Source organism: Porites lutea, chromosome 5 (assembly GCF_958299795.1).
Source record: "Porites lutea chromosome 5, jaPorLute2.1, whole genome shotgun sequence".
Classification (NCBI taxonomy): Eukaryota; Metazoa; Cnidaria; class Anthozoa; order Scleractinia; family Poritidae; genus Porites; species Porites lutea.
The window spans coordinates 24073610-24086996 of record NC_133205.1 but is presented as its reverse complement, the minus strand read 5'-3'; the positions used below and the strand labels follow the sequence as shown (position 1 = coordinate 24086996).

At 40.0% G+C, this 13387-nt stretch overlaps 1 protein-coding gene across 1 annotated transcript; it reads left to right on the top strand.

Annotated features, from left to right (window-relative positions):
* Positions 1-2725: 2725 nt before the first annotated feature.
* On the top strand, positions 2726-4379 carry LOC140938122 (uncharacterized). Its single transcript, XM_073387650.1, has one exon. The coding sequence runs from the start codon at positions 2726-2728 to the stop codon at positions 4298-4300; it is 1575 nt and encodes a 524-aa protein (XP_073243751.1). The 3' UTR covers positions 4301-4379.
* The last annotated feature ends 9008 nt before the right edge of the window (positions 4380-13387 follow it).

Here is a 13387-nt window from a genome sequence, read left to right as displayed (position 1 = left end):
AGAAACTTATGATCGACAATGTCAAACGCTTTCCTCAGGTTTATAAATACTGCTCCTTTCAAACACCCCTGATCGATATCTCGGCGAATAGTGTCGGTGAAAGAGATAACACCAGATTCAATAGAATGACCCTTACGAAAGCCACATTGAAAAGGGGTAAGCAGCTTCATTTCATTTTGGATTTGCTAAAACATGGCTGTAGAAATCTCTCTAATATACCTTTACTGAGTCTTGTGGTGGAGCATGTTTTGTTTTGTTTCTTTCGTTCTTTTTTCTTTCGATTGTTACTTTTTATTTAATTAATTTTTACCGAATATTTACTGAATGGCTGGTTTTCAGTGTCACGCCATTCAAAATAGATCAAAATAAAAATCAAAACCGTTCAATAGATAAAGTCCAGAATCCGTGGGAAATGAAAGGAGGTACATATACAAAGACCCTCGCCCAGATTCAGGTCAGAGGAATATTTCGTATTCGAGATATCCGAAGAAATGTTTTACCCAAAATTATAGAGATTTGTATGGAGACGCCATGCTGGTGCTCACCTGGATGAGCTCCAACATGGCGGACGGAAACCAACAGAAACATCTGTTACCGAGTTTTGCTACAGAAGCGTGAATTTATTCTTCGAGAAAATCATAAACATTAAAGTAATACTTTTTCTAATACATGAACTGTTTAGATGGCAAGATTTCCTTAAATAAGTCATTTTTTTAACCTACATGACAGCTCTCTTGGCCGTCATGTAAATGCCGCGTCACGCAAAAGCCTAGAAATTCAAGCGTACTCTCTCACAAAACCAAGAACCCTTTTGAAGCGAATATTTGTATGAAAATTAGTTTTTAGCTGCTCTAATGCATAGTGAAAGTTAAATCTCGGTAGGATCGATAGTTTTTTATTTTGAATTTTAGTGACGTCATGTGAAAACCAGTGATACGCTGCAATATATAGACTTTCAGGAGTTTCTCACTGGCTATTAACCTACCACCCCCCCCTCCCCCCCCAAAAAAAAACGCTTTTTATGACTTCCCATAATTCTCTCAGTAAATGTCAGTTTGAAATCAGCGCGCGTATTAGACTGAACTCGACTCTCGTAATGGTTTGTCTCAGAGTTTTTTTGGTTGCCTTGAGCAAAGTTTTCCGGAAGGTATCATTAAGCCTTATGAAGGAACAAGTCTCACGATTGGCAAAGTCTCCTGCGTCCAATATCTTCTCGTATTTCGTCTCTGAGTTTGGCTACACGGGTGAAAGACTGATCCCGTGCTTGAGACGGAAAGATTGGATATTGCAAGCTTTGTTTTTGGCAGTAACAAGTCTTTAGCTTCACAGAGTAGTATAAGTTCTAGGGATGAAAGCTATTCTGCGAGATGGAAATTGATGCTGATTTTGGACCAGGCCAAAGACTTAGTTAAACATTGTTCTACGCCGGCAGGGGCTCTACGTCTTCTTTTCAACTGCTGGTGTACATCCGGGATCTTGAATTAAGCAACTGTGTGGGTCGAAAAAAGTTCCATGTGACGAGTTATGTGAAGAAAGCGAGAGTTTTACGGAGTAATTTGACGATGTTTCGCCCGTGTTAAGTGTGGAAGTATTATGAGTGGTTTTCGGAAGTGTTATGATTGCCCGTCAGTCATTTATTGCATGATTTACCAAAAGTGTTGATAGACAAAACTCAGGTATGTGGTTGCGCCCGTGTTACCAGAAACCTTTGTGCCAAGCATAGAGACGCTCCGTGAGTCTTTAGTGTAGGTGATTTTGTCTTAGAAAGCCTATTCTGTGATCAATTAATTTTGTGGATTTAAAATCTAGTGTTCTCCGCAGAAACTTAGCTATGGGCCCCATGGTTTAACTGACTAAAAAGTTATACTTTCCCGACGTTTCAAACTAGTTGTTTATTTTATCGCAAAAATCCTGTTACTTCTGCGAGTGAAATTTATCATCTGTTGCCAGCAATAAGCCTTAGCTAGAGACTTTTAACTGCTTTCCATTCGACTTAGATGTGAAATTGTTAAAAGGCACTTGAAATTTCTTTAGCCACGTTTCAGCGAATCCAGCCAGATATATATGACCTTCAGCTCAGCGTATGAGTATTTGGGCGCTTCAGTTCAATTCCGGAAAACTTCCGCCTTTAAATTCCAAAAATAGTTGTACAAGCCTTTCTGATACGATCTCTGGTGTGTGTTTTGTAAAAATTAGTCGATACAAGATATCCTAGACTGGTTTGAGAAAAGGAGCTTTTCTAAACTCTTTACACCACCCGATATGTGTAAAATTGAAACCGGATAGTCCGATCCCCAGATGGAAAGGAAATGTTACCTTTCATCTTATCAGGATGTGAGCTTATGGCAATTTTTATACAGCATAGCCTACAGCGTAGACACCACATGATTCTTTCCCATTCATAATTTTTTTTACAAAACTCAAATACTCACCCCTTGAGACCGCTTTTAAGCTTGCCTTATGATTGGTGTAATCCCTTTTCATAGTTCTTTATAGGCTTCATCCAATGGCAATTTAAATAAAAATGAACAGATGGGCACAAATAAGTAAAGTGAAAAAATGCGTGCTTCAACAAATAAACAGAAATGGTACTAAAAATACAACGCCCCAACAGCAGCAAGAAAGCAACACGTCAGATGGCCATGCGAATAAATAAAGCCGGGTGGAGCTTTACAATCGCAGATCACAACAAAATAAGACGACGTTTGACGTTCACTCGTATAAAATGATTGTACTGGCAGAGGTAGTTGGTCAAATCTTGTTCAGTTTTACACGAGGTGTAACAGAGCATTACAATCCAGCGGAACCTGAATTCACAGCAGAAGCTTTTGGCTACAGTCCTCTAGAAAGCACTGGTCGAGAATGGTATTACCAACCAGTCGATGAGCTTATTTACCAAGAATACAGTGACAGAGAAGCTACCACATGGGATTGTCTCGGGTCGAGTGGTCTTGATATTAAAGTTATTAATGCATGCTTACCAGATGAAGTAACTGATGAACATCAAGAAGATGATAGGGCAATGGCTTGGAAACGTCTAAGGCCATCCGCTCTCTGTACAGTTGGCAAATCAATGTGTATTGGAGCTTTGATCTCGGTTCTTGCTGCTACAGTAATGGGTACACTATACACGCTAATCTGTTACGCGCGATTTAAGAGTTTATATTTGAGCTGCCATCATTCACATAACTCAACCTCAGTTCAAATGCAATGGAAAATAACAATTTCTGGTGTGATTGGCTGTGGTTTCTTTTATATCTGGCCCTTTACTTTTCTTCTTTTACTTTTCCGTCCATTTCAGTTAATTGGGATCAAAAGGAAACTATTTCTAGTTTCTTTTCTTTGCTACTGTTTAGATTCACTTTATCGCGTTGCTTGCAGAGCTTTAACTTTATCTCATGTGAGTATTTCCAGCTTCTTAACCTGGTTTCCCCTCAACGCCATCTTTATCATTAGCATCTGCTTGGAAATGTACGTGGTGGCCAATCATTTCTGCCCACGTTCAAGGACCAAAAGCAAACTGACCTTGTTCTTTCAAATGATTGTACCCGTCTTTCTTACGTTCTTCATTGGACAGATTGGTCAGTACTTTATATATCCAGCATATGCTGACCCGAAGAATAACAACCAAGACAAACTCTTAATTGCACTCTTTTTTCCTCTCATCGTCCCCATCTTGAAGGTAATCGCACGAGTTTGTGTTCAGAGGTTATACAATATTTCCCATCCGGGATATTCTTATGTTTTACTTGGGCCTTTGTTTTACGGATCAGCTGTCATCTCCCGAGCTTTGCAAGCCGATCTGGACACTCTAGAATACATTGCTATTTTGGGAATCATTCACGGCGCTGCAGAAGTTATAGAACGAAGTACGATGGTTTTCATAGATCACATTTGTCATATGTTGTGGAAAAGAAAATCAGCTCCTTGGGGAAGTTTCCGTACCCCTCGCCGTGAGAGACTCATGGCTGATATTGCTATCATGAGTATGTTGTCTGAATCGACTGCTATAGTGTCTGTGAACGGGTTTATTTACTTACACAAGTTTCTTTGCCTGCAAGATAATTCCCTTTTCGAGGTACTACAGTTATTTGCCAAGTGCACTTCAGTTCAGCTAGTGATTGAATGGTTTTTCACTAGTGTTTCTTTAGCAATCGAGACTCGTTATCAGAATTTGGCGGTCATGGCTGTTTTGCGAAGACGATGGAAAAGACATATATTAGTGGCGATAGTAAATGTGATCCCCCTAGCTGTTTATACCAGCGAAGATCTTTTGCGACTTGTAAGTGGTCAGTTTTAAGAATCTTTGATGTCATCTATTTTTTTCCAGTTTTTCATTTGCAATAAGACGACTTAATAGGTAATAGATGCGTAAAGAATTGAAATGTTCGCACAAAAAAAATATATATTGGCTAGATCTCAGTTCACGGCGCTCAAAACGTCTCCGGTTCCGAGTTTCAGGAATAGAAAGCATTTCTTAATTATCAGTTTTGTGTTCATTATCACGCCAATCAAGTTGGAGTAATGATACTGACCAGGGTTTATGCTTAGTTTTTTTTGGCATTGCTTTTCGAATCATTTGTAAATCAATGTTAGCATTTCTCATACCATCATACATGACAAAGTTGACTCACGAAACTGGAACCAATTTTTAAAGGAAGAATCTTCATTTTCTATAAGAACCAAAAACACTGAGCTACTACAATATCATTTTTATTAACTTGGGTAAACCCTATTTGTCGTTAGCAGGCGTATATCGGAGCATACCTCGGGGTTAGTTGATCGGAATTAGATTTTCCAGTTTTGTGAATTAACGCAACGTTTCATCATGTTGAGGCGTAACAGGTTAGAACTGAGACGGTCTGTAACCAATTTGAAATACACGTGTATAAAAACCTTTCAATTTTAACTTAACGTAAATAAATAGTAGAACACACTGACCACACGTTTCACTGACTTTTATTGGTGTCTGTATTACTCTAATTACTACTAGAGCGGTTTTCATTTGAGTGTCGAAAAGTAATTGGTTTTGCACTTTCTACACGACGCGATTGACTTAAAAGATTCGCGCCACCTTTTCACCCAATCAGAAGTAAAACCAAAGCCAATTGTGACGCGCTCGCATGCATTTTCCCGCGCTTTGCGTCAGCCACATGTAATTACTTCGAGTTTTGATTGGTTCAGTGTATTGTCTGTGTCCTATGTGATTGGCCAGAGTAATTACTTTGGTTTTGGTTTTACGACACTCAAACGAAAATCACTCTATCAGTTTAGTATCATTTTTAATTTTCTTTTAGTTCAGATCCTTGTAGTGATATGAATGTGCAGTACGAAACCTAAAAGGCCTATGTCATTCTATTCAGATATTGGCCATCTTTAAAAAAAACCGATGAAATGAGTCTTTGCATCAATTGAGTTTTAAAGATAGAGGTCCAGTTTCGGTTATTTAAGACTATATTCAGGCGGCGAAACTGTCTTGTCGGCTGTTGCAACGGATGGCAATAGTCTGCGTGGCAGGCGTTAGAAAGGGAAGGGGAAGGGAATCGAGGGCGCAAGAGCGCGCGAGGGAGGAGGGAGGAGGGGTTCCTTTCCTTTCACCCTCGCGCGCTCTCGCGCGCCCAAATTCCCCCTTCCCCTTTAAACGCCTGCCACGCAGGCTAGATGGCAATTAAGTGCCATGCCTGCAAAAATCACCCAAAAGGTCTTATGGTTATTGCCCTCTGATGAAAGCTTCCACTGAATTTGTAAAATCTAAGCATAAATACCTCTTAATTGTTAATTTACATTAACAACAGCCACCCACATAATCTTTCCTTGACAACAATTTATTAATCTTTTTTCTTCCTAATTAACTTGAAGATAAGCAAATAAGTTTGGATTGAATACTAATATACCTCATCTTAAGAATTTCCACTCAAGATAAAATCGTTGCGAGATACTGTAACATATCAAAAACTCCGGGGAGGGGTCATCCCCCCCCCCCCCTTGTACTACGGTGGGGCTATGAGTTTGCGTGTACGTTCGTGGGTTAATCAAACAAGCTTTTTATCAGTGAAAAGTGCATTAAGCTGGCATCCACGAAGGTTTGTTTTGACAAAAAAAATATGAGAAGAGCAGTTCGGGTTTATAGTAGACTGAAAAAATTGCCGACATTTCGCGACGCCACCACTTGGTTCCCAGCGAAATAACGTCTGAGACACACGCTCAGAAATACCATGAGAGAGAACCTGAGAACGAGGTTGAAACACCATACTGATGATCTGCGTAGTGCTTCTAATTAGTTATGCCGCGAGGGAAAGTTTCTTTAACCTATCAGAAGCACTACTCAGATCTGGGTAGTGAGAAATCATAAGCTGGAATGGAATTTCTGCGCTCGGTCATCCGCAATTCTACCATACTACAGATAAATACACTAAAATCACTTTTAAAAAAAACAGCCACGCTCACCACAAATTGATTTTAACCTCCTTCCGTTTTGACGCCCGATACAAATTTCTGTTTCCTCAGAGATCCTCTATAGGAGAGACTCGCTCGGACCACGTGACCCAAAACGCATTGGCAGCGCGGACTAATGATCCCTACGGACAAGGCAAACTGGAATTTTCGCATAAAAACGGCTGCCTTGGAGGCTATTCTTGAAGTTGTAGAATTCTCATTCATGTCTGTATTGGCCGATCTCTGTTTCTGCATACGTAATAAGTTAAGCAGTTAATTTACTGTCGAGGAAGTTACGAAATTTTTGACAATTTTCTTAAATTGATGTTCATGTGTTCACAGCCATTTTATCCCAATCTTTCAATCTTGCGAATACAGAGAAGTTATCGTGAAATATTTACTGCTCATTATGATTGCAGGAATGGAGAATTGAATTTTATTCCACTAAAATAGCGTTTACTCGAGACTACTACTTATGTATTTTTTAAATATTCAATTGGGAAACGCTTGATATGACTACTGATATGACTGCAAGGAGCGCAAACAGCCATATGTATTTTGACGTGGTAAAATACGCATAAACGACGGAAACCGGTGATGAATTTTTCCGCGCGGCGAGCGTTTAAACCTTTGTGTATGGGGATAGTTGTCATAGTCCTTTTACATGTCATAGTTTATCTGTGGAAGCCACCTCAAAAAGCATGGCAATTTAACTTTGCAAGAGAAATTAATGAGGTATTGAATGGAGGTAATTTTGTACAACAAGACGACAGCTCAAGACAAAGTAGGAACATGAAATTTTACATCGCATTTCGATACTGGGAAGAACTTTCAATGGCCACTAACTATCTGATCGCACTTGCGGCTTTAGCAAGCTACAGTGGGCACCAAGTTGTTGTACCTTTTGTAATTGATTCACAGTTTTTTGGTTATGAAATGAGCAGTGATGACACTCAAACACTGGCATTGTACTACAGTCTGAGCGCATTTAACAACACGCTTCGTTCACATGGATACAGCACTTTAGTGAGCTGGGAAAAATTTCAGAGTGTTCGCCAAGACAAGTTGGACTTACTGATACGATTTAGTTATGGTAAAGAAGCTTTCCACCGACAACAAACCACGGAAATTCAAAGTCTCCAAACTAGACGTGGCTTCAATATATCGAAAAGTTAAACTGTTCGCGTGGATTCCGGAATGCTTCGATTGGTTGAATCTTTTCTCAACAAAGTCGTCAAAGGAAGTAAGTGTGTTGGGATCGAACAGTAGAGAGGAAACAAGGAGCTCCCAGATCGAGCGTTCTTTCCACTTCCAATAGATATCCATTATTCCCTTTTAACGCACCTGTTGCATTTTTCAATGAGAAATTTTTGGAAATTGTTGATGACTTTATAAATAAGACTCTAGGTTCAAACTACATTTCCCATCACATTCGCGCGGAAAAGATTTTGCAACGTTCAAATGGTAATTTTACCAGTTTGGTCAATTGTATCAAGAAACAGGCGTCACTGATTAAGAACATTCGAGCGCATCATCCTAATTACAATAAACTTTTTGTTGCTGTAGATTTTACAGCGTTTGGTTCGCGGTCTAAATGGGCCAGAGAAGCAGTAGAAAAGCCTCTTTACTCTTAAAGCATTTAAATGAACTGTTCGACAATATGGTCTTTTTACAACCGCAATTCTATAATATTAAAGACAAAGGAGCCGTAGCCATTGTTGAAATGGCTCTTCTTGTTTCAGGGAAACAGCTATTCTTAACCGGAGGGGGAAGTTTTCAACATTTCATGAGACAAGAGTTTATGAAAAGAAGCCCAAACAGTTATGATAAAGTGCATGGGTGGTGTCAATGATGCCGTAGATCAAATCGATTTCAGGTTAAATCAGTATTCAACCAAATTTATTCAGCCCAGGGGGTGGGGGGGGGAGGTGTCGCCTAGGAAATCCTTGGTACAGTCAGCCTGCCAGTATGAAGTCACGTCTCGCGTCAATAACTTCCAAAATGGCGAGCAAAGTGTTCATCGAAGAGACGGATAAAAATTTCGATTTAATCACGGATATACTGTTCCGATTTCTAGGATTTGGAGATTTTAAGATTCTATTGTCAAAGAAAACTGGACGTAAGTACTTTTTTGGGAAAGAAATGTCCAGTGGTGTAATGAATTTTAAAGATTCCTTTCTATTGTTGAGCAAATTTTACGGGCAATCATACCGACCCGTCACTCTTTTGAGGGCCAGTGCACAGCAAGATTGAGAAGTTTAGACACAGCAATAGGAGGTTCATGAAAGGATGTATTATACTTTACATTGTGCGTATTTTCAGCTCCTCAGAGCCAGTGGAACCCCATACCCATATCATTCCTCTCAAAGTTCGCTTTGCTATAGCGTTGAAAGAGGAAGCTAAATGACAGGTATTTGTGAGAGACTGTGAGCATTGAATCTCGCTGCTTTACCGGCGCATTTTAATACAGTATTGGGCATACACCTGTAATTCACCTTCTGAGCGTTAGATTTCACGTGTAGTTTCACGTGACTTTTGATGACCTTTGTTGTAAACAAACCCGCAAAGTTCGGACATCTGTTCTCTCTCACATACTGTACATGTACGAACTACGAGTCGCTACTTCGAGTTAACGTTAACTTATATATTTTTCTTCCCTTTCGCTGTTTGAAAATCGAATAGTTTAAGGTTCAAAATGTCAAAGCGGAAGATCTGGAGTGACTTTAACCGCCTCGAGTGTGGTAAAACAGAAAAAATATTCGCCGGTACATGGAGTTTCAACAAGCGCGTAGAAATCTCCTCTTCAGTTGAAAGAATGGTTTTGCAAGGTGGATCTAAACTTGAAGAAAATGAAACTAATGATGCAGACACATTTATAATTCATTATACGGCAGTGTGCTTACATTTTCGTCTCGACCGCCTTTTATACGCTGAAATATAAGCAAGCTTATGCTTATCTTGCCTGAAGTATAGTACACTGCCTCCTTTTGTCTCTACACGATTAAATATAAATCCAGTGTATGTTCACAAAAGCCTGCACTTTTTTGCTACAGACATCTTGATTCAACCTCAGTAAGTAAATGCCATCAACATAACCGTCATCAAAAGTGTCGAGTCCCTGTTTGCCGTAATGTACAAATTGAAAAGGAAAACGTCAAACAACAAATAGCCAAACTGTCTTTGTAGCGAAAATGGATTGGTGAATTAATAGCGTGTGATCGCGTGTGATCATGAATTTTGAAATGTGAATTATGTATGTATCATGAAATTTGCCCACATCACCGGTTTTATCTCTTTCGAGGTTTAGTTCCAATGTTAACACCATTTCAGCTGCTGAGAGCGGAATTTCCATTGCAAGCACTCCTCGTTCCTGCCGTAACTTCTGCCATGTTCTTGGCCTTAAAATCGCTCTTATTCTTCTGCTCAGACATTTTTGAACCTTAAACGTTTCGAGTCTCAAACAGCGAAAGGGAAATAACATTTATAAACTAACGCAAACTTGAAATAGCGAGTGTAGTTCGTACAAGTTCAGTATGTGGCAGAGAACGAATGTCCGAACTTTGCGGGTTTGTTTACAACAAAGGTCGTCAAAAGTCACGTGAAACTACACGTGAAATCTGACGCTCAGAAGGTGAATTCTGTAATTAAATCCCGAAAGCCAATAAACGGTTTCGTTTAATTATATTTTTGGGGCAAACCCAGTGGAGATTTTAGGGTAATAATATTGATGTTTAAGACGATGTACAAAAGGCAAGTTTAACTTTCGCCAGTGGGTCACTTGTGGGTGTTCGTGTAAATTAGTACAGTTTGTGGTGTACTGTGTGTTATTTGTCATGATGTCAACTAACATTGAAAAAAATTCAACTGTTTAAGAGGAGGAACATGTCTTGGTTTTTATCTGGTCGTAAGCTTGGCCAGTATGCAGATCAAGAGCTTTTGAAATCCCTTTGCCAAAATAAAACTCCGGACTTAAACTTAAATTATATACTGATACAAGTGCATGACCAGCAGGGTAAGCAGTAGGAAAAAAGAAAAAAACCGCAAAAAGGGAAAAAAGTGTTAAAAAAAAGACACCAAACAGGAAAAAAAAAAAGAAAATGGTACAAAGAAACAGAAAACAGCGTCGCCGGGAGTCGAACCCAGTTTATCTGCACGTGTGTAGTGTATTGATTACCATAGTAACGATTATGTACTATTACCAGCATCAGTGAAACTACATGTACTAAGTGATATTAAAGTAATACAGCACGAATGTAAAAGTACTGATACTAAGTGAAAGTAGATTATGATTTGTACTGTAAAGATAGTGGTTTAGTTAATAAAGGACATTACGTAGAAAGCAATGAAAGTGTGAGTATCTCCTTGTCTCATGACTACACCACATATTGGCGACGAGGATGAACTTGTAACTGCAGACCACGCAGACGACGAAACTGAGCAGCCAGAACAGGCAGCACAAGCAGAGAATACTGCTCCGCCAGACCCAGAGCCAGACGAGGTTGAACAAGACGAAGTTCCACGAGAAATGGAACGCTCATTGCCCGCACCCACCGCATTCAACATTGATGCGACTGATCTGTACAGCGAGTGGAAACACTGGAGTAGTGCGTTTGAGATCTACTCGATAGCATCTGACCTACAGAAAAAGGACGATGCAGTTCAGAGAGCCACGATGCTGCATTGCCTCGGCCCCGAAGTGCAACGCATTTTCAACACGCTCCCTGGCGAACACAAGAGCCTCGAAGAAGCCAAGACCTCCTTGAATGGGTACTTTGCCCCGAAACGGAACGTGGTAGCAGGACGCTACAGATTCAGGTCGAGAGCACAGAAGGCAGACGAGTCGTTCAACGCGTACCTGACGAGCCTTCGAGAGCTGGTAAAATCCTGCGACTTTGATACTTTGGAAGAGGAGATGATACGGGACCAAATTGTCGAGAAGTGCTCTTCCCACACCTTAAAGCAGAAACTGCTCCAGCAAGAAGACCTTGACCTGGCAAAAACCGTCAGAATTAAGCGGAATGCAGAAACGGCCGTGCAAGAAGCGCGATTGCTGTCTCAAGGCACCAGAGAAAACCCGATCCAGAATTCAGAATTTCCTTTGTACTGGGCGATCCCTAATTATTGATAAGCGAAACGTTGACTGTTCCAGGCGTTCAGGTGATGGGGAGAGAGGGGAAAAAACGCTCAATTTTAATTTTTCCTCGTTTATTTTTTTGGCGCCCGCGCCCTACTATCTGAACGCCTGGAATAGGCCAGGAAAAAAGCTAAGAAAACAGCAAAAAAAAAACCACTGCTTTTGCAAAAGTCAGTCATTTAGTCAATAATTGTGAGCCTGTCAGTATGGGTAACTCTGCGAACGTCGTTTTCGTGGCACGTTTCATTTCAAATCAAATCCTCTGTTTTTCAACGACATCTTGGGATAGGAAGAGGTTTAAATCTTTCTAGGGCGTGATGGGCAACACGTGTCAAGTATGGTCGTAGATGGAGATGTAGATGTAGCATATTTGCGATTATTAATTAAACAGAGTGTGCAGTAGAATTGATAAATAAGAGATTCTCTCTTGATACTGAAGAAACTGCCATTAGCTTAAAAGGTACTACCTTGTTTTAGTTGTAGACCAGGTAGGCACAAATGATGGGTTTTCTCGGGAGTTACTGAATATCGTGGAATGTATAAAAGAGCGGTATAAGAAAATAAAACGGAGAAATTTTCTACGCACTCCCCAGGCTTGCTTTGGAGTTACCTTCCTTGGACAGATCAAGTTTCAAGTTTATTTATTATATATAACAACTGTTTATAATTAATCCGACTGACCACCAGGTAGCTGAACTAATCGAGGCAGGTCAGTCTCACAAGCTCATAATATGACAGATTTCCAAAAAAAAGAGATTAACAATGTCGAACAGTTTTGCAAAACAGAGAAAAACGTATGTTAAGTAATATGGTTCCCCATTAACCCAAAAAACGAAAACTAACAAAAAAACAAAAAAAAATGAAATAACTAAGTAATTTCATCCAGATATATATAGAGAGAAGAGATATAAGTTACTATGATTTTGTCATTATCTACATAGTTGTCTTTGGTTTTCATAATATTTAATGATTAACCTTTGTCTTAAGCCATTTGGCATCTCGTTCCATTTCATTGCGCCAACACGAGAGAACGCATTCTTTTGTATAATTATTGAGTCTAATTTTTTTTTATGTGGAAGTATTATTAAATAAAGAAGAAAAATCGATGTAGAGTACACGAGAAGCTCCACTCAAGAGCTCCTTCGTCCGTAACGACCCTTACACGCCATCTCCCCTAAACTCCTTGCGTGTTCACGCTCGATGCAAATATCAGTTTCGTCTTCAAAAACGTCTCCTGCACTAGAATCTTGTCTATTCCCTGTACGGTGCCTTCCCAGGCCTTCTCGGCCAATGTATCCGAGACGCGGGGAAACTCGTTCGGACAACGTAACCTAACACGCATTGGCCACATGGAAACGGAACTAGGCAAACTGGAATTTTGAATCTGAGTTTAGTTTCAACGTAACCTAACACGCATTGGCCACATGGAAACGGAACTAGGCAAACTGGAATTTTGAATCTGGAGTTTAGTTTCAACGTAACCTAACACGCATTGGCCACATGGAAACGGAACTAGGCAAACTGGAATTTTGAATCTGGAGTTTAGTTTCAACGTAACCTAACACGCATTGGCCACATGGAAACGGAACTAGGCAAACTGGAATTTTGAATCTGAGTTTAGTTTCAACGTAACCTAACACGCACTGGCCACATGGAAACGGAACAAGGCAAACTGGAATTTTGAATCTGAGTTTAGTTTCAACGTAACCTAACACGCATTGGCCACATGGAAACGGAACTAGGCAAACTGGAATTTTGAATCTGGAGTTTAGTTTCAACGTAACCTAACACGCATTGGCCACTTGGAAACGGAACTAG

Coding starts and splice junctions, on each gene's coding strand:
- LOC140938122 (XM_073387650.1), top strand. CDS start 2,726: ATGATTGTACTGGCAGAGGTAGTTGGTCAAATCTTGTTCAGTTTTACA.